The sequence below is a fragment of the Jaculus jaculus genome, chromosome 8 (assembly GCF_020740685.1).
Source record: "Jaculus jaculus isolate mJacJac1 chromosome 8, mJacJac1.mat.Y.cur, whole genome shotgun sequence".
Lineage (NCBI taxonomy): Eukaryota > Metazoa > Chordata > Mammalia > Rodentia > Dipodidae > Jaculus > Jaculus jaculus.
In genome coordinates this window covers 65,612,448-65,633,757 of record NC_059109.1, presented here as the reverse complement: position 1 = coordinate 65,633,757, position 21,310 = coordinate 65,612,448, and the positions used below count along the sequence as shown (strand labels likewise).

General features: G+C 39.0%; 1 protein-coding gene across 2 annotated transcripts in view; it reads right to left on the bottom strand.

Moving 5' to 3' along the window:
- Myef2 (myelin expression factor 2) overlaps positions 1-12,658 on the bottom strand; it is a 32,752-nt gene extending 20,094 nt beyond the window's left edge. For both annotated transcript variants that reach the window (XM_045156196.1, XM_045156197.1), the window contains exons 1-5: positions 12,507-12,658; positions 4,440-4,648; positions 3,186-3,238; positions 1,990-1,997; positions 1,794-1,887 (exon numbers count right to left, since the gene is read on the bottom strand). In XM_045156196.1, coding sequence (XP_045012131.1) covers positions 1,794-1,887; positions 1,990-1,997; positions 3,186-3,238; positions 4,440-4,648; positions 12,507-12,658 — 516 coding nt within the window. The remainder of the gene's footprint in view (positions 1-1,793; positions 1,888-1,989; positions 1,998-3,185; positions 3,239-4,439; positions 4,649-12,506) is intronic.
- Between the last annotated feature and the right edge of the window lie 8,652 nt (positions 12,659-21,310).

The window sequence follows — 21,310 nt, the reverse complement described above, 5'->3', positions numbered from 1 at the left end:
CTTTCTCTCTCTCTCTCTCTCTCTCCCTCCCTCCCTCCCTCCTCCTTCTCTTCTTCCTTTCTCTTTCTCCCCCCCCCCTAAAAAAACAGAAAGGCACTATACTACAGTATCCTTAGTGTCTGTGGTGTCTATATGGAGACTATAATGCATGTCTCTTGAAGAAAAACAGAAGAAAATAATAAATTATGGTTTTTAAAAGAATACTTTTTGATGAATATAAATTGAGGCAAATTCTCCAGGATGCGAACACATTTCTGAAGCATTGGTCCTAATTTAGGCACAAAAGAATGAAATAACTGCCTGGCCCAAACCACAAAGTTTAAACTTTCTTTACCAATTCTCCAAGTCCTTGTCAATTTTTTTAAATAATTAATTACAACCCCAGATTCAAACAGGATTAGAAGAATTTGAAAGCTAATTCCAATATCGAAATAAATATATACATACATATACTTTAAATGTTTGCACCAAAGCATTTAATTTATATATCACACTGAAAAAAGAGGCCAACAAATACAGGATAACATTAATAATCAACATAATAATTATTTTACAGCTAATATTTATTATATAGTTAGATATTTAAGTACTGTGCCATAAAGACCTTATACAATAAATAGAAAGTATTTGTTAAATGGTCACATGCATTAACACCTAAGTCCTTATAACACTATCAGGTAGGTTCTAGTATTAATCTTATTTTAGTGATAAACAAACAATAGAGATTAAGTAACTTTCTCTGGGTCATACAGGTATTCTGGTGGCAAGGACTGATTTATGGTCTATTTATTTCACTGAATCGTCATGACAATTCTACAAGTATTATTAGTTGTACCATTATAATCACTGAGGTCTAGAGATGTAACATGTCTAATCTAAAGCTGGGACTCAGTGATAAAGTTGAAATTCAAACTACTCTTCTCCTGCTGAATCCCAGGCAATGATTAGCCCTAGTGTTAGTAATTTTCAAGGTTCCAAATAAGACCATTTCTTTCTTTTAGCACAGACTTGAGGCAAGCTTACTGGGCACCCTTGTGGTCTATAGTCAAACTGCTAGGATAAGACAAGCACTGTACAATAAAAGAACCCATGGCTGCTACTCAAGCAACTCATCCCAAGTCAATTACACCTGAACTGTAAGTAGGTTTCATAACATGTTTTCTGATCATTCATTTGTTACCCTGTTTATACCATCATGATTTTATACAGAGCACACTTCCCTTTAGGTTATTCTAAGTTTTAGTTTTAGATCTTCATCAAAGAATCGCAACTTTTCTTAAATTTAAGTCCTATAGAAACTATAAATTAATTTTATTAAAATGAATATCAAGTCAAGATCAATTTTATTTAAATCCTTAAGATATATACATTACCAGGCAACCTTTAATCAACTACAAAAATACCTCTATTTTGTAAATTAAACAATCCAGTCTAAAAACTGAAAATGTCTATACCACATAAAGTCTGCACCTAAAGATCATCATCTTTATATATTTGGGTCCTGAATAGTTTTATTAAATTTTGCACTTCTGTTTGGAATAAATCTGATACAAAAACGTTACTGCTTCGGGGTTAATAGGAAACCATGCACACATCAAACTATTATCAGACGAGACTGGACGCGTTCAGGGTGGTATGGCTGTAGCAAACTATTATCAGTATCCAATGCTTTACTAGGCACATATACTTCAAAAGAAGTATTGTCAAATAACTAGGTAAGTAAGGAACATGGAAATACAAAGAAAGCCTGTCCTTACACTTACATGTTTAAATCCAAATATAAGAAACCTTACCTCTTTAATATTCAGAGGCCTTCCACTAAGATCGTATTTGTTCATAGTTTCCAGAGCTTTCTTTACAAATTCTTCATCTTTGAATTCAACCACACTTGATGGAGGAAAATGTGTAAGAAGTGTTTAGGTACATGGATTATTTTCCCCCAATCAGAGGTTTAATTTGACTTAAGATACTTAAAAAAAAAATTCTTACCCACAACCCTATATCCAAGTAGATTTGTCAATATATGAAAGAGAAAAAAATAATTTACATCAGTAGATGAAGATAGTGGTGGATTCTAACATTTAAATCATTAAATGTAATCAAGAATATAATTTTTTGTCTTTTATACATCCAGAATATTAGCAAAAAGTAACCATGCATTTTCTATACATTCTTAAACCCATATAGCATATAACAAGCTTTGAACACATTTTTACTTTTTAGTGACTATTCTTAAACTTAAAACTAATATCATTGTATGAATTCAGTTAAAAGTAAATTACAGGGAAAAATTGAAGGCTTGAATATACCTGTCCTTACATAGTTATGAATATTTTCAAAAGATGTATGTGTACAACATACTTTTGAACTCTAAATCAAAACAGCCAACATGAATGTTGCTTTAAGAAGGTCTTCTATTGATTAAAACTGTCTGCACATGCTTTATCAGCACCCAGTAGTTATAAGCATGTAGAAAAGATCACCTATGCTAAAGAAACTTAGAGAATATTTTTAAAAGTAATTCCTTATGATCACTATTCAAAGTGCTATTTTAATATGATAACAGAGCTTATTTTTCCCTCATGCACCCTGCTGGTTTTTGTGAACCATATATTGCTAAGATCTTCCCACTACATCCTACAGCATATGTACTCTTATTGCTAAGAATCAATTTATTATCAACCTGCTAAGTCAATTTAATCATCAATATCATTCATACCAATTTGTCAAAACATTGCTTCTTATGTAGTCCTGCAGGCTGCCAAATTAAACTTTCCAATGAAAGTTTCAAAATTACATTCTAAATTAACACCTTTAAGCCACAGGCCTCTCATAAACTTAGAGAATATTATCAATTCAGTGACTTTTAAAATAGCCCTGAAGACATCAAAATGCAACAAAAAAAAAAAAATCCTGTAGTAAACTCTTATTGGCTAAGAAAAAGTATTACCTTAAAACATTTAAAATGACTGCCTTTCATGAGCATTTACAAAAACCCATCCCTTCTAGGCAGCTGGTGTGGTGGCATAAGTGTCAGGCTTCCTAGAATAAAACCTCAAATCTTACATAATAAGATAAAACAAAATGAAACTTAAGTTTCCACAAAACTGGTAGAGTATTATGCAAAAAGTAAACTGCTGAGGAACTTTTAAACCCTCCAGCAGATTATTGCCCACAGCACTTACCCTTGATTTTCCTTCCGCATCCTTAAAGAGCTCCACGTATGTAACCTCACCAACTACATAAGACATACAAAAGGAAGATACCAAGAAACAATACATTTAAACACCAGTATCTTGCTTTACTGCACACCTGTGCACAACTCTACAGAAAGCACCTATTATTCACCAACAATCAAAACCAGATCAACATACCTCCTATCAATGACTATAGAGATTTAACTAATTTTCAGAAATATACATCATCCACATTCTCTAAAAAAGCTAACAACCATATTAACCTAATTCATACTACAGACCATATATTGGCCAGCATGATATAGTTGGTAAGCAAATGCACATGTACGTACAAATGGTCCCTCAGCCTATTGTATTAACAACATTAGCACTTTTCAAATAACTTTGGGCAGCCTACACACAACAGCTGTTTTAAGGTGACTTTCTACCTGAATGTCTTCAATCATGTTTGCCATCAGTAAACTAAATTTACAAGTCATGCTTCACAGCAAGCCACACACTTTCTAAATAAAGTCAATGAATAAAACCAATCAAATAGTTGTCACCTTACAACAGATACACCAATGCAATTTTTAAAAAAAAAATATTAGAAAAGATCAGCCTCAAAGCCAAGTACATAGTTTGCAGGACTGTTGAAACTCAATTTTTCAAGAGATAACAGAACTAACTTTTACAAGATCAAGTATTAAAATTTTTTTCCCCAAAACCAACCATGTATATAAGATGAAGGTTTTCAGGTTATTCTGAAAACAAAACTGCAGCAGTAACGCAAAATTAATATGGATCTGCAAAGACAGCACATGGCAGTCATGACAATGCAAACAAAATGAATTCCACAGCCAGATTCCAGACTCCACCAAAAACAGCTTTTGGAAAAAAAAAAAAATCAGACCTTATTATGCATACATTAACCCACTAAATGCATTGCTTAACTAATGCAACAGTCCTTTAAATCTATAAAAACTTCAACTAGACAAAGCAATCACTTTAACAAAATTCTTGGTGGCATGCAAATGCTGGCTTCGCTACTACCCCACTAAAATGGCAAAAAGTACTCCATTTGTCCATACTACCTTGTATAATGAGATTGTCAAGTGAAGAAAAAGAAAAGATTAACTCACATGTCAAGAAATCAAAGTCATGTTTGAGTCTGTATGGCTAAGAGGAATAAAAATGTTTGCTTAGTTTCCTCCCCTTCCTGTATGAAGATAGTTCAACATAGGTTATTTCAGAAACCGTTACCTTTTTCTCTCATTAAATCTTTAATAGCTTGCCATTTCATGTCATAGGGAATGTTGCTAATAAATACTCTGTTCCGGTTTGGACCTTTCTTTTCTCCAGTGCCCAGATTCTTATCTTTTGAATAAGGATGAAATCGGTTAGCCTTCTTATTTCCTGTAGACTTTTCTTTAAAGTCAGACTTCTCTTCTTTCTCTGACTCATCATTCTCCCTATGAAGTAAAAACACAGAAACATCTTCAGTTGAGCATCTAAGAATAGAAGTCTTAGAAAAATAACAAATAGTAAATAAGCCATGAACATTTATGACTTCACAAAAGGCTCAACTAAACTACACCTCAACAAAGTAAAGTACCTGGAGAATCAGCCTAATGCTAGTTCAAAGCAATTACCAAACACATTAGTCACCTAGCTAAAATAACTGTCATAGTGTTTCAACATCAAGTAGCTATAAGCATAAAAAAAATCCTATCATACTACTTAATAAGTATTATTAGATCCTATGGTTGGTGGGGAGAATGATTTGCACGATATGCAAAACTATCGCCTTTAACAGAGAATTAACAAAAAAGCTGGGCTGGAGAGATGGCTCAGCAGTTAAGGCACTTGCCTGCAAAGCCTAATGATACAAGTTTGATTCTCCAGTACCCACACAAAGCCAGATGCCCAAAGTAGCACATGCATCTGGAGCTCACAGCAGCTGGAGGCCCTAGCATGCCCATGATCTGTGTAACAAATGCTGGATAAATAATAATTTTTTTAAATAAGCAGTCAAATAAGAAAGAACCCATACTTGCAAGAAAGGGTGGGACATGGCTGTAATGCCAGCACTCAAGAGTCTGGGGCAGGAGGAGGGGGATAAGCTCAAGAGCTACACAGGAAGTAACAAACCAGCCAGGGCTATCTAGCAAGACTGTAACTCAAAAGAACCACCACAAAGAACTGAACTCATAGTCATCTGCACATTGATGGTGCCACTGTTTGCCAGAAAAATTACTGCAACATCAATAGCTAACCTGGTTTGCTACTTTTCAGACCTTGGCAGGGACATTTTCACAGTCAGACATATTCTTTAACCAGAAATGACATCACATGGAAGGAGTCTCCTGTTCAGTTCTAGAAAGTGCTTCCCTGTCTGAACACAGTAGCACTTCTGAAAATGGAAGCAATCTGCCAAAAGGCAGAAGACCTCTTCTCAGCTTCCTGGCTACAACAGATACAGCAAGCCCTTCTTTTACTCCCCTAAAGAACCATTTATATAATATTAAGACTAAGCTGAATTCAATGACTATTTATAGGTCTGGGTTCTGATATGTATGTGAGCAGATATATGTATGCAAAGTCTCTGGACATTCTTTCCTGTCTACTTTCTTCCTCGAGGACACCACTAGTGAAAATGTACAAAGTTCTGAAGTAATAAGTTTCTCTACTCTTCACCCAAGTGATGGTGACATGAACGACAAATATTTGTTTACAACACTCTGATTAATTCCATTAAAAATGGTATTATTGGACATCTTCTTTATGCTTACTTAAAGGAGAAGCACAGAGCAAAATTGAGTTTTCCCCCAGTTAGCATCTTAGACATACTACTAACCTGTTTACCCACAATTTGTAAATTAAGATGATTTATGAGAGGTATAGCACAGGAACGATAGCTATGCAATTCCTGAACTGTACATCAAAAATACACTATAGACAAAAACAATATTAAATGTAAAAATGCTTAAGGAAATGGCACTGCCAAAATACTTCATCCAGAAATCCATATACTAATTCTCAAACTTAATTTTGACAAATCTCTTCCCTTCATGTATTTAAATAAAGACTCTAGAGTAGTCATAAAATTTTTATCTGCTCCTGAAACTGAATTACATCTTTTTAAGTTCTAACAGAAAAAAAAACCTTAAAAAAATCAATATTCAACAGCAAAATAAACCAAACTGTTAATGTATGATTTTTTAAAAAATTTTATTTATTTGGGAGAGAGAGAAAGAGGGAGAGACAGAGAGAGAGCACACACCAGGGCCTCCAACACTGCACAAACTCCAGATGCATGTGCATCCAGTGGGTCCTGGAGAATTAAACCAGGAACTTTTGACTTTACAGGCAAATGCCTTAAACACTAAGTCATCTTCCCAGCCCCCAATGTATGATTTTTTAAAAGCACAATGCTATAGTATGAGATCCAACATTAATCCTGGTTCCATAAGAAACAATGATAAGTGCCCACGTGAAGAAAAACAAAAAAATCTCAACCTAACTTCACACCTCAAGGAAAAAGAGGGAGGAAAAAAGAACAATTAAGCACAATCTTAATAAAAAGAAAGGAAATACAAAGGGGAAAGTGTGGGGGTGGGGAGGGAGGGAATTACCATGGGATATTTTTTTATAATCATGGAAAATGTTAATAAAAATTTAAAAATTTTAAAAAAAGAATGTAGAAAGAAAAAAAAAAAGAAAGGAAATAACAAAGACAGGGGCATAAACAATAGAAAAGATCCTTACACCTAAGCATTGAGGTTTTATGAAAAGAAAAGAATTGACAAATATTAAGCTAGACTCTAAAACCAGAAAGAAGTTACGCAGAATATACAAGCAGTAACAGATAACCACAGGAATGAGAGACTACTAGAATTGGTTGAGCTCCTAGAAACATATACTCACCAAGACTGAATCATGAAGAAATAAAACATTTGAAATGCTTAATAACAAGAAAAGGAAATTCTACCACTTAAGAATCAAAACATATTCTTCTTGAACTTTTTCCAAAAAAACACAACAGGACAGAACTCATTCAAATTATTTTAGGCCAATATTAAAGACAGGTAAGACAAAAGAATTATAGGACATTATTCTTGATGAACACAGATATAAACATCTTCAACTACCAAACTGAATTCAAAGGACATGTAAAGGATCACACACCCAAGTCAAGCAAGACCCAACTCAGGGATGCAAGCATGGACCAACAAACATGAACCAATTCATGTGCTATGCATTAAATGATTTCTGTGAGGGGCTGGGAGGAGATGGCTCAACAGTTAAAGGCACTTACTTGCAAAGCCTGCCAACCCAGGGTTCAACTTCCCAGCCACCCACATAAACCCGGATGAGCATTCATTTGCAACAGCAAGAGACCCTGACATAGCCATCCATTCATCCACATACACATATATTCACACATGCAAATAAATAAACAAAATACTTAAAACAATTCAAATAAAACCAGGTGTGGTAGTATGTGTCTATAATCCCACAACTCTAAGCTACATATTGAGACCCTATATTAAAAAACAAAAACAACAAAAGTTCAAATAATAATCTCAACAGATAGAAAAAAAATCCAATATGCTTTAATGATTTAAGAAAAAAAAAAAAAAAAACAGCTCCCAAGCCAGGCATGGTGGCACACACATTTAATCCCAGCACTCAGGAGGCAGAAGTAGATGGATTGCTGTGAGTTCAAGGACACCCTGAGACTACGAAGTGAATTCCAAGACAGCCTGAGCTACAGTGATACCCTACCTCAGAAAACCAAAAAACAAACAAACAAAAAGCTCTCAAAAACTTAAGTATAGAAGCAGCATAATAAATTAGGTGAAGGAAGACATGCCCATTGCTAGTTCCATCCTAAATAGTGACACACGATTCCTTGTAAGACTAGATATAAAAGAAGGATGCTTTTGCTTACTACTTCTATACAAAATAGTCCTATAACCCTAGCCAAAACAATTAAGCAACAAGAATTTGTTTTTCATTCACACAGGAAAGGAAGAACTGCAATTATTTGTTTGCAGATGATGCAATGCTCTGTGCAGAAAATTTTAAACAGCCTCCCAAAAATACTGCTAATTTTAAAAATTGTAACTTATACAAGAATTTAGTAATGATATAGACATAAAATCAACATAAAAAATCAATTATACCAGTATTTATGAAGCTAAGGCAGAAGGATAATGCGTTTGATGCCAGTTTAAGCTCTACAGCAAGTTTCAGATCAGCCTGGGCTATACAGTGTTGTGGGCTGGAGAGATGCCTTAGTGGTTAAGGTGCTTGCCAGCAGGGCAAAGGACCCAGGTTCAACTCCCCAGTAACCCATGTAAAGCCAAATGCACAAAGTGGTGCATGCATATGGAGTAAGTTTATAGTGGCTGTGGCTCTAACATGCCCATTTTTCCTCCCTACCCCCTCTCTCACTCTCTCTCCTAAATAAATAAATTTTTGTTTAAAAAAATCAATTGTAGGGCTGGAGAGATGGCTTAATGATTAAGGCGTTTGCCTGCAAAGCCAAAGGACCCAGGTTCAATTCCCCAGGACCCACATTAGCCAGATGCACACACGTCTGGAGTTCGTTTGCAATGGCTGGAGGTCCTGTTGTGCCCATTCTCTCTCTCTCTCTCCCCCTCTTTCTCTGTCAAATAAATAAATAAAAATAAAATATTTGAAAAGTATCAGTTGTATTTCTATATATTATCAATGAACTATCTTTTAAAAATTCAGAGGAAAATATCAGTGATAATAAAATTCTTAAAATTTTAATTAAAGAGATCAAAGACATTGAAGATTATAAAACAAGCATGAACTAAACTAAAGACACAAATGAATGAACAGATATGCTGGTGTTAAATGAACTAGAAGAATTAATGTTCTCAAAATGCCCGCCTTAAATGTTCCATGAATTCAATGCAGTCCCTATCAAAATTCCAATGGCATTTTCCACAAAAAAAAAAAAAAATGAATAAAAAAGTCTTCAAATTTGTAGAGAACTATCATGAGTCAAAAGGATTACAACACTCTTGAACAAAAGCAATTCAGAAAGTATCATACTTCCTGATTTCAAATTACATTATTAGACCACAGTAATCAAAACAGTATGCACTGGCATATATACAGTCACACCGATCAATGGAACTAAACAGAAAAACAAAAAGTTGCTGATGTAGCTCAGTGGTAGAACAGTTTTCTAACATACACAACAGAAGTTGAAAAGGAAAGCCAGAGACACATTCAAATATATACAGTCAACTTATCTTTGATAAATGGGCCAAGACTAAACAATGAAGGACAGGTCACTTCAATAAATAGTTCTGTGAAATCTAGATATTCACATGCAAAAAAACAAAAAATAAGAATTGAACTTTATTGTACAAAATATTTACCCCAAAACTAACCTCAAATGGATTAAAAATTGAAACATAACACATGAATAAAAAGACACCACAGGGCCTGGCAAGATGTTTAGAGGTTAAGGCACTTGCTGGCAAAGCCAATAGACCAGGGTTTGATTCCTCAGTACCTACAAAAAGTCAGATGCTCAGGCTGGAGAGATGGCTTCACAGTCCCCAGTTTGAGGCTCGATTCCCCAGGACCCAGTTAACCAGACGCACAAGGGGGCACATGTGTCTAGAGTTCATCTGCAGTGGCTGAAGGCCCTGGTGTGCCCATTCTCCTTCTCTCTCACCCTCCCTCCCTCTTTCTCTCTCTGTCACTCTCAAATAAGTAAATAAAAATAAACAAGTAAAAATTTTTTAAAAAGCCAAATGCACAAGATGGTGCATGTATCTAGAGTGCATGTGCAGTGGCTAGGAGGCCCTGGTGTGCCACTCATTCTCCTTTCTCTCTCCTAACCACTGCCCTGCCTGTCTTTCCCTCCCTCCCCCTCCCTCTCTCTCTCTCCCCCCTCCCCCTCCCTCTCTCTCTCTCCCCCTCCCTCCCTCTCTCTCTCTTTTAATATTTTATGTTTCTTTATTTATTTGAGAGAGAGAAATAGGCAGGGGGAGAAAGAGAGAGAGGGAATGGGTGCACCAAGGCCTCTAGCCACTGCAAACAAATTCCAGATGTGTGCACTTCCTTATGCATCTGGCTTACATCGGTCCTGGGGAATTGAACCTGGGTCCTCTGGCTCTGCAGGTAAGTGCCTTAAACACTAAGCCATTTCTCAGCCCTCTTTTTCTCTCTCTGTAATAAATAAAATATTTTTTTAAAAAGATCAGAGAAAAGTTTCATGGCATTGTTCTTTGGAATGTGTTTGTGGATGACACCAATAGCATATTTGCAACAATAAGCAAGTGGAATTACAGCAAATATTTCCACAAAGCAAAGGAAATAACAAAATGAAAAGGCAACCTAAAAATTGAGAGAAAACATTGACAAACCATATACTCAATAGAAGATTAATACATAAAGAACTAAATAGAAAAAAAAAAAAAAAAAATTCCATTAAAAATTAAAAAAGGGGTCTTTTTCCTAGAGATTAACTGGTCTTGAAAGGTATTCTACATCACTAATTATCAAAACCACAGTGAGATATCAAGATATATCTTGTTAAGATGATCATTTGGGAGTACTCAGTTGGATAATGGATAAATGTAGAATCCAAAGAGATGGCGAGCTGACAGCCCTCTCAAGCTTTTAGTTCTAGTTTTTCACTTTTCAGTTTTTAAAGAATATTTTATTTATTTATTTGAGAGAGGGGAAGGGAGGAGGAGGGGAGAAGGAAGAGGCAGACAGAGAATGGGTGCACCAGGACCTTTGGCCACAGCAAATAAACTCCAGACACATGTGCCACTTCATGCATCTGGCTTATGTGAGTACTGGAAAATTGAACCTGGGTCCTTGGGCTTTGCAGGCAAGCACCTTAACCACTAAGCCATCTCTGCAGCCCTAATTTCTCATTTTAATGGTAAGTCCCTGAAAGCCCACAAAGCATGAACATCAAGTGCTTTCTGATTTCTCAGTTGCTGAGACAGATGATACACACTTTCCATCCGGGACAGACTCCACTGAGTTCCTATGCAACCATCACCAGGCAGGTGGAGAAGCTCCCTCTTTTTAATTGTCTGTAGCCAACTCAAGGGCAACACAATGGATTCAGTCTAAGAGCACATCATGAAACTTCTTCTGGGCATAGAACACTTCAAAAATGAACATTCTCTTTAGGAAACAGCAGTAGACACAAAACTTGTAAAGCCCAGTGAGTTGGGTTATTCCTCTCCATTACATGGCAGGTTGCTAAGAGGACATGTGCAGTGATCTCATCTGAACAACAAGATGATCACAATGACACTGAGGAAAGCTATACCATCTAAGCTGCAATTAAGTCTTACCAACTGGGGCAAGTTGTACTATAACCATCTCAAACATTTTCACCCAACAGAAAAGTCAGAAAAACATTTACATTTGCTAGTTTAGTATGAGCATGTGTTTATTGTTTTCTCCTGTAAGGCACAGCTAAGAAGAAACCGTGTTTTTACTAAATTATTGACATACAACTTCAGAGGCAAAAGAAAATAAATGTCCAACATGGCAAGGAGAGCAAAATATGGCCATATCACCCTGACATGTAATTGCAAATATTGTGGATCTGGGTCAACTAAATTTCTTATAGACATGACAAATGCAACCCTAAAATAGTAGGCTTAATTCAATTTGAAACCTCTTAAGGGTTGCGGGAGGGGAATTAAAGTAGTGCAACCCTTTGCCTACCAAGCACAGGGTCCTGGGTTCCATCCCCCCAGCACTGAGCGGGGAGGGGGGGAGGAAGAAAACAAAAACTGTATTTTACCATTCTAGCAAACTCAGGACCACCACACATTGTGTTTGACAATAGCCCTAAGGACGCAAACATCACTAGGTGGGTGAGAAGCGCCCTTTTAAATGCCGCTCTCCAGCCAACGCCTGGCCACACAATGGGTTCAGCCAAGCATCACACCTTTAGACTTTCTGAGAAGTGAATCTACGCTTTAGGAAACACCAACAAACAGTCCACTTCTCAAGGCTCGGGAGGGGGTCCGGGGAGACCTGGCGATTCCTCTCCGTACACGGAGGCCGGCTGGGAGGACATGTGCGATGATGTCATCCCTGGGTACTCCCTGCTGATGAGCATGGCCCCGGTGCAGGCCGCGGTGCCGGCCCGCGCGCAGTCCCCGGGCGGGCCGAGCGGCGCCGCCCAGCCCCCGTGGCCCACGCCCCTGCACCTGCTGCGCGGCCGCGGCCCAGCGCGGCGTGGGAGGCCGGCCCTCCCGCCCCGGCCCCGCGCCCGCCCGCCCGCCCCGGAGCACACAATACATTTTCACGCCATTGGAGCTGCTGCTGCTGCTGCTGCTGCTGTGCGGCGGCTGCTTGTCGGGTTCCGGCTCGCCCGGCGGCTCGGCGGGCTGCGGATGCGGGCCGTCGTCGCCCGCCGCCCCGGCCACCTCCGGCTTGTCGGCGTCCGCCATCCGGCCCCGCTGGCTCCGCCTCGGTCGCCTGCGCTGAGGAGCTCCGAGCGCGACAATGGCGGCGGCCGGCGAAGCGGTAACGGATCACGATTTGAAAAGGCCCGGAGCGCTTACTGGCCCGGATCTCGCGAGAAGCGGCCGCGGCCGGCGACCGGGAGGCAGCGAGAGCCCGCGGCGGGCGGGGGGCGGTGCCGCGGAGGCACCTGCCGGCTCTGCGCAGCCTGCAGCTCGGCTCGGCTCGCCTCGGAAGCGCGCCGGGTTCCCGCGGGGAGGGCGGCCGAGTCCGTCACGCAGACCCACCCGCCGCGCTTCCCACCCCGCAGCGACCGCGGACCCGCGCACCAAGCGTTCCGTTTCAGGCGCGGCGCACCGCGCACGCCCAGGGACCTGTGCCCGGGGCCCTTGCCCCTCGCCCAGGGTTGACATTCCGCAGAGGACTGGTTCTTCCTGAGGGGCGAGTTTTCTCAGGAATGTGGCCATCAGCTTAGAAAAAAGATTGAAGCCTGGTTTTTGGTTTTATGTTTGTTTGTTTTTGGTTTTTGTTGTTGTTTAATTCTCAGGGTAACAATCAATTAAGGTAGTTCACAATTTTCACAAGAAATTTTGTACAAGATTGTCTAATGCACTTTTGGGATTTTTGATTACGTGTATTTATATACTGGTGGAGATTTTATGTGAAAAGTAGTCAGTTTTCCTCTAGATATGAAAAAGAAACCTAGAAAACTTAATCAGTTCCCTACTCTTGAGTATCATAGTAGATTTCACACTGAATAACCTTTTTCAAATGAAAAGTGCTAAGTTTTCCCCAGATAGTTCTTATCATAAAAAAAAAAAACACAAATGTATGACTTACTACTTTGCAAAATATTACAGAGCTATGAATGGTAAGGTTGGGTTTGGTAACTTTTACTTAGTTGATAACTGCATCCATATGCAAATTTCTGCACTCCACCAAAAAACAAAAAAAAGCAAACAAAAAACCAAGAATGCTTGGTAAAGTACAGTATTTGAGATTTGAGGTGCTGCCTACATTGTTTCTTGAGCACACCAGATACTATGGTACTGTCTTCATGCTTCGTGCATAAGTGTTTTTCCTGGTCAGCCTTGGGACCTAGAGTTTGAAGTAGCAGGATGATGGGCCCTGGAGAAAATCACTTAGAACCCACCTCTGCCACTTTCTACCTGTAACTCTCCAGCCAGTCACTTCACCTCTCAGTCTCCTTCCACCATAAAGAAAGAAAGTGCGTGGGCATGGTGACAGATGCATTTAATCTCAGCACTAGGGAGGCAGAGGTAGGAGTATGGCGGTGAGTTTGAGGCCACAGTGAGACTTCAGAGTGAATTTCAGGTCAGCCTGGGCTACAGAGAGACCCTACTTCCAAAAACCAAATAAACAAACAAATAAATAAAGCAGTCTCTGCCTTGTAGGATTAAGGGTGAGGATTAAAAGCAAGCACTGCATATAGGACAACATACTGTAGCATTACAGTTGCCTATTTCTTAATGCTCCCGTTGAGTTTTAGTCAAAGAGAAACTAAGACTTCCCAAAGTAGTAAATGTGATTACTTCCATAGTGCTGATCTGTTTCAGTAAGCTTCCAGTAGCTGTCAGAAGACACCCAAAAAAGAGCATCTTGTGAGAAGAAAGGGTTTATTTTGGCTTACAGACTGGAGGGGAAGCTCCATGATGGCAGGGGAAAATGATGGCATAAGCAGTGGGTGGACATGACCTCTCTGTTATTCTTTTACTATGTTCAGTTTAACTGTGAAACTTAAGCTTTCAGTCCATGCTATAGTAGATTCCAGAAACAATCCTTCAATTTGATTCTTTTCTAAAGGTCTCCAGGCTTTAAAGAAAACAGTAGGCATGTGAGAAACATAGCAGTGACTTCATAAACAGCACCATCTGATGCTATAGTAGAAATAACAGCAAAGAATAAAACTTTTTAAACAAGTACACTCCATAGAATGCCATTTAAAACATTCTACTAAAGGCTAGAGAGATGGCTTAGTGGTTAAGGAGCTTGCCTGTGAAGCCTAAAGACCCATGTTCAACTCTCCAAATCCTACATAAGCTAAACACACAAAGATGAGGCAAGCACAAGGTCACACATGGGCACTTAGGTGGTGCAACCCTCTGGAGTTTGATTGTAGTGTATGAGGCCCTGGTGTGCCAATTCTCATTCTCTCTCTCTCTGTAAAATAATATATATATTTAAAATATAAATATAATATATATATATATTTTTAAGTATTTAAAAAATATTCTATTAAAAGATCTATATTGGGTTGGAGGTACAGCTTAGCAGTTTTAGCTTAGCTTGCTTGCAAAGCGAAAGGACCTAGGCTCAATTCCCCAAGATCCACATAAGCCAAATGCAGAAGGTGGTACATGCATCTGGAGTTCATTTGCAATGGCTGGAAGCCCTGGAATGTCCATTCTGTCTCTATCTGCCCTTCTCTATTCCCCAGAACCCACATTAGCCAGATGCACAACAGGGCGCACATGTCAGGAGTTCATTTGCAGTGGCTGGAAGCCCTGGCACACCAATACACCAATTCTCTCTCTCTCTCTCTCTCTCTCTCCCTCCCTCCCTCCCTCCCTCTCTCTTTCTCTCTCTCTCTCTCCTCCTCCTCTATCTCTGACTCTAATAAATAATTATTTTTTTAAAAGTTCTATACTGAAGCAGGATAGGGATCCAAGAAAAGGAAGAAAGATTTTAGTGAGAGGGGAAGGAGGAAAAGAGGATGATTGGGGGAAATGAGATGAAAAAGCTTTGTATGCCTGTATGAAAATGTCAATAAATAAGAAGAAAAGATCTTGATCACTGAACTTTTGCATACTGCCTTTCAATATTATGCCAAAGATAAGTGCTTTCTTCCCTATACCTTAGTCCTGGCCTTAATGAATGCATAAAGAGCAGAGGGTTATTTCTACTAAGGATTAGCTGGTGGGGGGCGGGGGCTAGAAGAGCTAAATCTTGAAAGATGGGGAGAATTAGAACAGCTCCAAGGATGGGAGAAACTGCTTTCTACACTGACTTCTGTTTCTCTCTTGCTGTTAACATTGTACTTAACTTAGCTAAATCTAGAAAACACAAAATTAAAATGCCAGTTAATAATCTATTGCTGGATTCATTTATATATCCCCATTTGTTTTTTTTTCAGTGTATATATCCACAATGAAAAATTTCTTAGTTAATGCTTAATTTTTTTAATATTCTCAAGGTTCCTCCTGCAAAATTGTTATATTTTGCAATTATGCAAAATGTATTTCTGAAATATTGTCACATAACTAGTTTACTTTCACAAATTTGAATGTATGTTTGTGTGTGTGAGAGAGACAGATAGAGAGAGAGAGATGCCTCCTCACATCTAGATATTCCTAAAATTCCAAACTCTTCATTATTAACTGTTGTAGACAGCTTTCAGATTGCTGGGATGAACGTCCAACCAAACTCAGTTTTATGGGAGGAAGGGATTTATTTTAACCTTACAGATCCAGGTTCCATCAATGGCATTCATAAATGCAAACATAGAGAAAACTACCTGCAGCCAGCAAACACCAAACTACAGCAAGCACATAAATCTGCCAGAGCTCATACTGCTTTGCACACCTTTGGGCTGGAATCAGATCTTCCCCAAAACACACCTTTGAACTGGATCCCAGGATTCCCGGCCCCCACAATGACACTTCCTCCAGCCAGGTAGCTTGAGACCCAAGTTACAAGCTTTATCAAACACCTGAGTCTATGGGGAACATGCATTCACATTCAAACTACCACAATAATTTAAAATATTTTTAGAATTTATGTTCACCTGCTAAGAACAGTAACTGGAAATAATGGCAGTGTAAACAAGGTAGATTTTATTCTTCTCTTTGGTAAGAAGCAGCACAAAGCATACATTCCAGAGAAAGTGCAGCAGCCTCTTGGTCATGATCCCAGGTTCCTACCTCCCTAATTTTTCACTATCCCAGCTGGAGGTTTTCATCCTGAAGTTTGACTGATGATCCAAGATAGCTGTACACAATCTAGGCATCTTGTCCACATTATAGTTCAGAAGTCATTCAGAAAAGCAGGAAGCAACCTACTCAAAAGTCCTATGCACGGGCTGGAGAGATGGCTTAGCTGTTAAGCGCTTGTCTGTGAAGCCTAAGGACACCGGTTCGAGGCTCGGTTCCCCAGGTCCCAGGTTAGCCAGATGCACAAGGGGGTGCACGTGTCTGGAGTTCGTTTGCAGTGGCTGGAGGTCCTGGCACGCCCATTCTTTCTCTCTCCCTCTGTCTTTCTCCCTGTGTCTGTCACTCTCAAATAAATAAATAAATAATGAACAAAAAATATTTTTAAAAAAAAGTCCTATGCACTATTTCCAAAGATGGGCCAGGCTCTGTCCAAGACACACTAAGCTATGGACAGTCTGACAGATAGTATTAATATTTTTTTTTTATGTATAAGAGAGAGAGAAAGAGAAAGGGAGAGAGTGAGATGACAGTTTTATAGCTGGGCCAGGTGGATTTCTTTTTGTTTGTTTGTTTGTTTTTGAGGTAGGGTGTCATTCTAGCTCAGGCTGACCTGGAATTCACTATGTAGTCTCAGGGTGTTCTTGAACTCATGGCAATCCTCCTACCTCTGCCTACTAAACTGAGATTAAAGGAATGTGCCACTATGCCTGGCTCCAGGTGGACCCTTATACCAAAGATAGCAAAAATAGCCAGGCCCCGTGTTGAATGCCTCTTTAATTCCAGCACTTGGGAGGACTATGTGAGAGGATCACACAGTGACTTCCAGTTCAGTATGGGCCACAGTGAAACTCTGTCTCAAAAAAAAAAAAAAAATCAATAAACTGAAATGTCAACTAAGACATGATCATCCCCTTTCTTTGTCTTTAACAATTAAAAGGCTTGGCTGGAGAAAGTGGTTAATGTGCTTGCCTGCAAAGTCTAAGGACCCAGGTTTGATTACCCAGAACCTTTATAAGCCAGATGCACAAAATGGCATAAGCATCTGGAGTTCATTTGCAGTGGCTAATAGTACACCTTTCTATCTGCTTGTTCTGCCTCTTGTTCTCTCTCTCATAAATAAATAAATAACCAACATTTTTGGATAATGGTGCACCCAGAAGCCATAGATTGTTACTAGAAAAATTTCAGTGTCGTGATTGGGATACCTTCCAGTGAGTTGCTAACCAGGGAGTTCTCTAATAACCCCTGAACATGAGAGACCATTGCCAAGGCTCTTGGTTTCCCAGAGATAGAAGGTAAGACCCTATTGCTGAACACGCTGCATGTTTTGGCTACAAGATCACTCCCTATAGACCAGCTGACAGAAAGTTGCAAAAAGCTATGCAGCATGCTGCCCTGTGGGAGAGAGAAGTCATCAGTGTTGATAAACAACAGTGGACACTGCAACACTTAAGTCTGACTAGCCAGGTCAAATGACCCAACTAGTGCAATAGTGACAGGTCTGTTATGGGGGAAACCAACTGCTTTCTACTTGGATTAGAGGCCCACTCCACAGGAAGGAATATATGCCTGGTCCTGAAAACCTAGTCAAAAGTCCATGGTGGGGTAAGTCATGAGCCCTAGGGATATAAGGCCTACTGTTCTCTGGCTAAATGTGCATATTATGCTTACCAAATTGCCCAGTAAGCACTTTCCTTAGGGTTCATACCTGTATATTAATGCTACTCTCACTTTTGTTTAGAGATGGTTCTCTTTTCAGACGACGATGACCTCCGGGGTACTCAAAAGGCACCATAGTGCTGAGAAGAAGTGACAGAGGAGTGTTCAGCATTGAAACATCTCTCACACTCTCCAAGGCTCAGGGTCCATTGAGGAATAGGTGGCAGAAAGAATATAAGAGCCAAAGGAAGGATAGTACTGCTTACAGTGCAATCTTCTGGATACAATTTGGCCTTAATATCATGACTACAAGGTGCCTAGTCCTACCTACACAAGACCATAATAACAGGAGGAAAGTATAAAAGTAAAAAAGAGACTAATTGAGAGGGGGAAGGGATATTATGAAGAGTGGATTTTGAAGGGAAAGTAAGAGATGGGAGGGAATTAATCATGGTTTATTGTCTATACTTATAGAAGTTGTCAATAAAAAAAAAACATTTTTTAAAAAGCAGGGCTGGAGAGATGGCTTAGCAGTTAATCACTTACCTGTGAAGCCTAAGGACCCCAGTTCGAGGCTCCATTCCCCAGGACCCACATTAGCCTGATGCACAAGGGGGCACATGCATCTGGAGTTCATTTGCAGTGGCTAGAGGCCCTGGCATGCCCATTCTCTCTCTCTCTGCCTCTTTCTCTGTCTGTCACTTTCAAATAAATAAATAAACGTAAAAAAATTTAAAAACAGAATTACAGGCAAAGACAAGCTGGTCATGGTGATGGGCACCTGTCATCTCAGGACTGGGAAGGTATAGGCAATAGAATGAGGAGTTCAGGGTCATCCTCAGGTACATGATGACTTCAAGGCCAGCCTAAGATACATAAAAACCTGTCTCACATATTTTTTAACAAATTTTTTAAGACAAAGACTAACACAGTGAGGTAAAACAAAAACGTAGTATAACTTCTGAGTTATTTTTCTTGATTGACTATACATAATTAAGCAGCTGGATTTGCAGGCACTGTTTCTAAGCTGTAGAAAGTGAAATATTCAGCTGGGTGTGGTAACTTAGACTTTAATTCCAGCACTCAGGAAGCTGAGGGAGTCTGGAGTAGGACAATACTTATGAATAACCTGAGCTACAAAGTGAGAGATCATGTCTCAAAAATAAATAAGTAGGGCTGGAGAAATGGCTAAGAGGTTAAGGTGCTTGTCTGCAAAATCTAAGGACCTATGTTCTGCTCTCCAGATCCCACCTTAGCCAGATGCATAAGGGTGAGGCAAGCGCAAAGTCACACATGCCCACTAGGTGGCGAAAGCGTCAAATAAATAAGTAAAGATGGACCATGAGTAGGTTAGACACCTGATCTCAACCTGCAGCTGGCACATGCACACACGTGCACCCACATACATATGACAAAAAGCATTCATGTATACACGAGACTCATATACCTGCAAAAAAGAAAGAATGTAATCTATGCTGACAATCGCCTTGCCATTTTCTCTCTTTGCCTCTTCATCATAACCACTTTGCTTTTCAGCATTTAATATTTTTAAATTTTTAGCATTTAATATTTTAAAAACTGTATCCTAAGAAAGATCTCTACCAATCAAGCACATTCTAGAAACAAGTGTCTGTTAATCCAAGAATAAGAATTCCTACATTTCCTAGGTACTTGAGGGTCAATGTTTTGAACACATTCTAATTGGTTAGCTTGATCATCCTCCCTTTTCCACAATCTCACCCCAGTGACTCCATTAGAAGGCAGATTAAAATAAATTCCCTGGAGGCCTGACCCACTTTCTGTCACCGAGGAATAGCTACCCCCTTCTTAATACTTTCATGAATTAGACTTCCTCTGTCCAAAGCAAGGATATTAAATGGCAATATTTCTAACTATTCTCAATTTGGCACTCTCACTCACAGAGTATTAAGATGATCTCCTTATATTAAATGTTATCTTTAAATATTTACATATTTTTCAACATCATTCTCAATTTAGAGGAGAAAATAGATTTATTTGAAATGACTAAGGTTCAGCCCAAATATTGTGTGAATTTGTGACAGCAGAGAAGATAAATAACAAAATCAATCTCCCTCTTCTTATTTGCTGATAGATCAATCTTATATTGTCAATGGGTATTACTAAAAGTCCATAAAAGTTTTTGCCTACTTACAGCTATATGTATCTGAATGGGTAGATTCTAGCTAATAAGATTTAGGTGGAAATGCTAGGAAGGCTATGCAGAAAGTTCTTACAAGAAACTCGAGGAGAATGTTTCTTTTGTCACCCTTTCTCCCTCTGGTTGCTGGCTTAGAATGGAGAAATAATGTCTACATGCAACATAGCAATCATGTTGGACCATGAAGTGATCTTGTAAGTTAAAGCTAAGTGCTTCGGATCAGCAACAGGAAAATAGAATCAGAGGATGGTACCCCAAAACCACAGTAATAGCCCTGTTTTCATTTTCAGTCTTGTTCTCAACAAGAAGAAATATATGCCCATACTGATTAAATTACTGCTGTTTAGAGTCTATTACACAAAGCTGACCTTGAACTTGATAAAAACAAAGCTTTTAATTGAAAGGACTGACTTGTTTAATAGTTTTTTCTAGATGAATGACATTCAAACTACTGTAAAATGTTTTTCTAAATTTGTCATTTGCATTTGTTTTGTTTACTTCTTTGTTTTATGCTGCAGAAATCCACATGTTCTTGTCTTCCATCCATTCACCCTGCTTTCCTTACTGAAAAAAGTAGTGGTGTTTAGAGTAGTAACATGTCCAGATAAAATAGTAGATGTGACCACAGGTCACAAATTGATTGATCCAATGAGTTGGAAGGTGTTCAAGTTCCTAATAAGTTCTTCACCTTCCTTCCTCCTTATGAGGCCAGACAGTGGAGTAATCATCTTGAAACAATGGTTCAATATATATGAAGACAAGCCTCCATGCTAAACATAACAGAGCAGGAAGATGAATTGAACCAATGCTGATATAGGAGAACCATCATGTAAGCCTTTGACTATCAATAA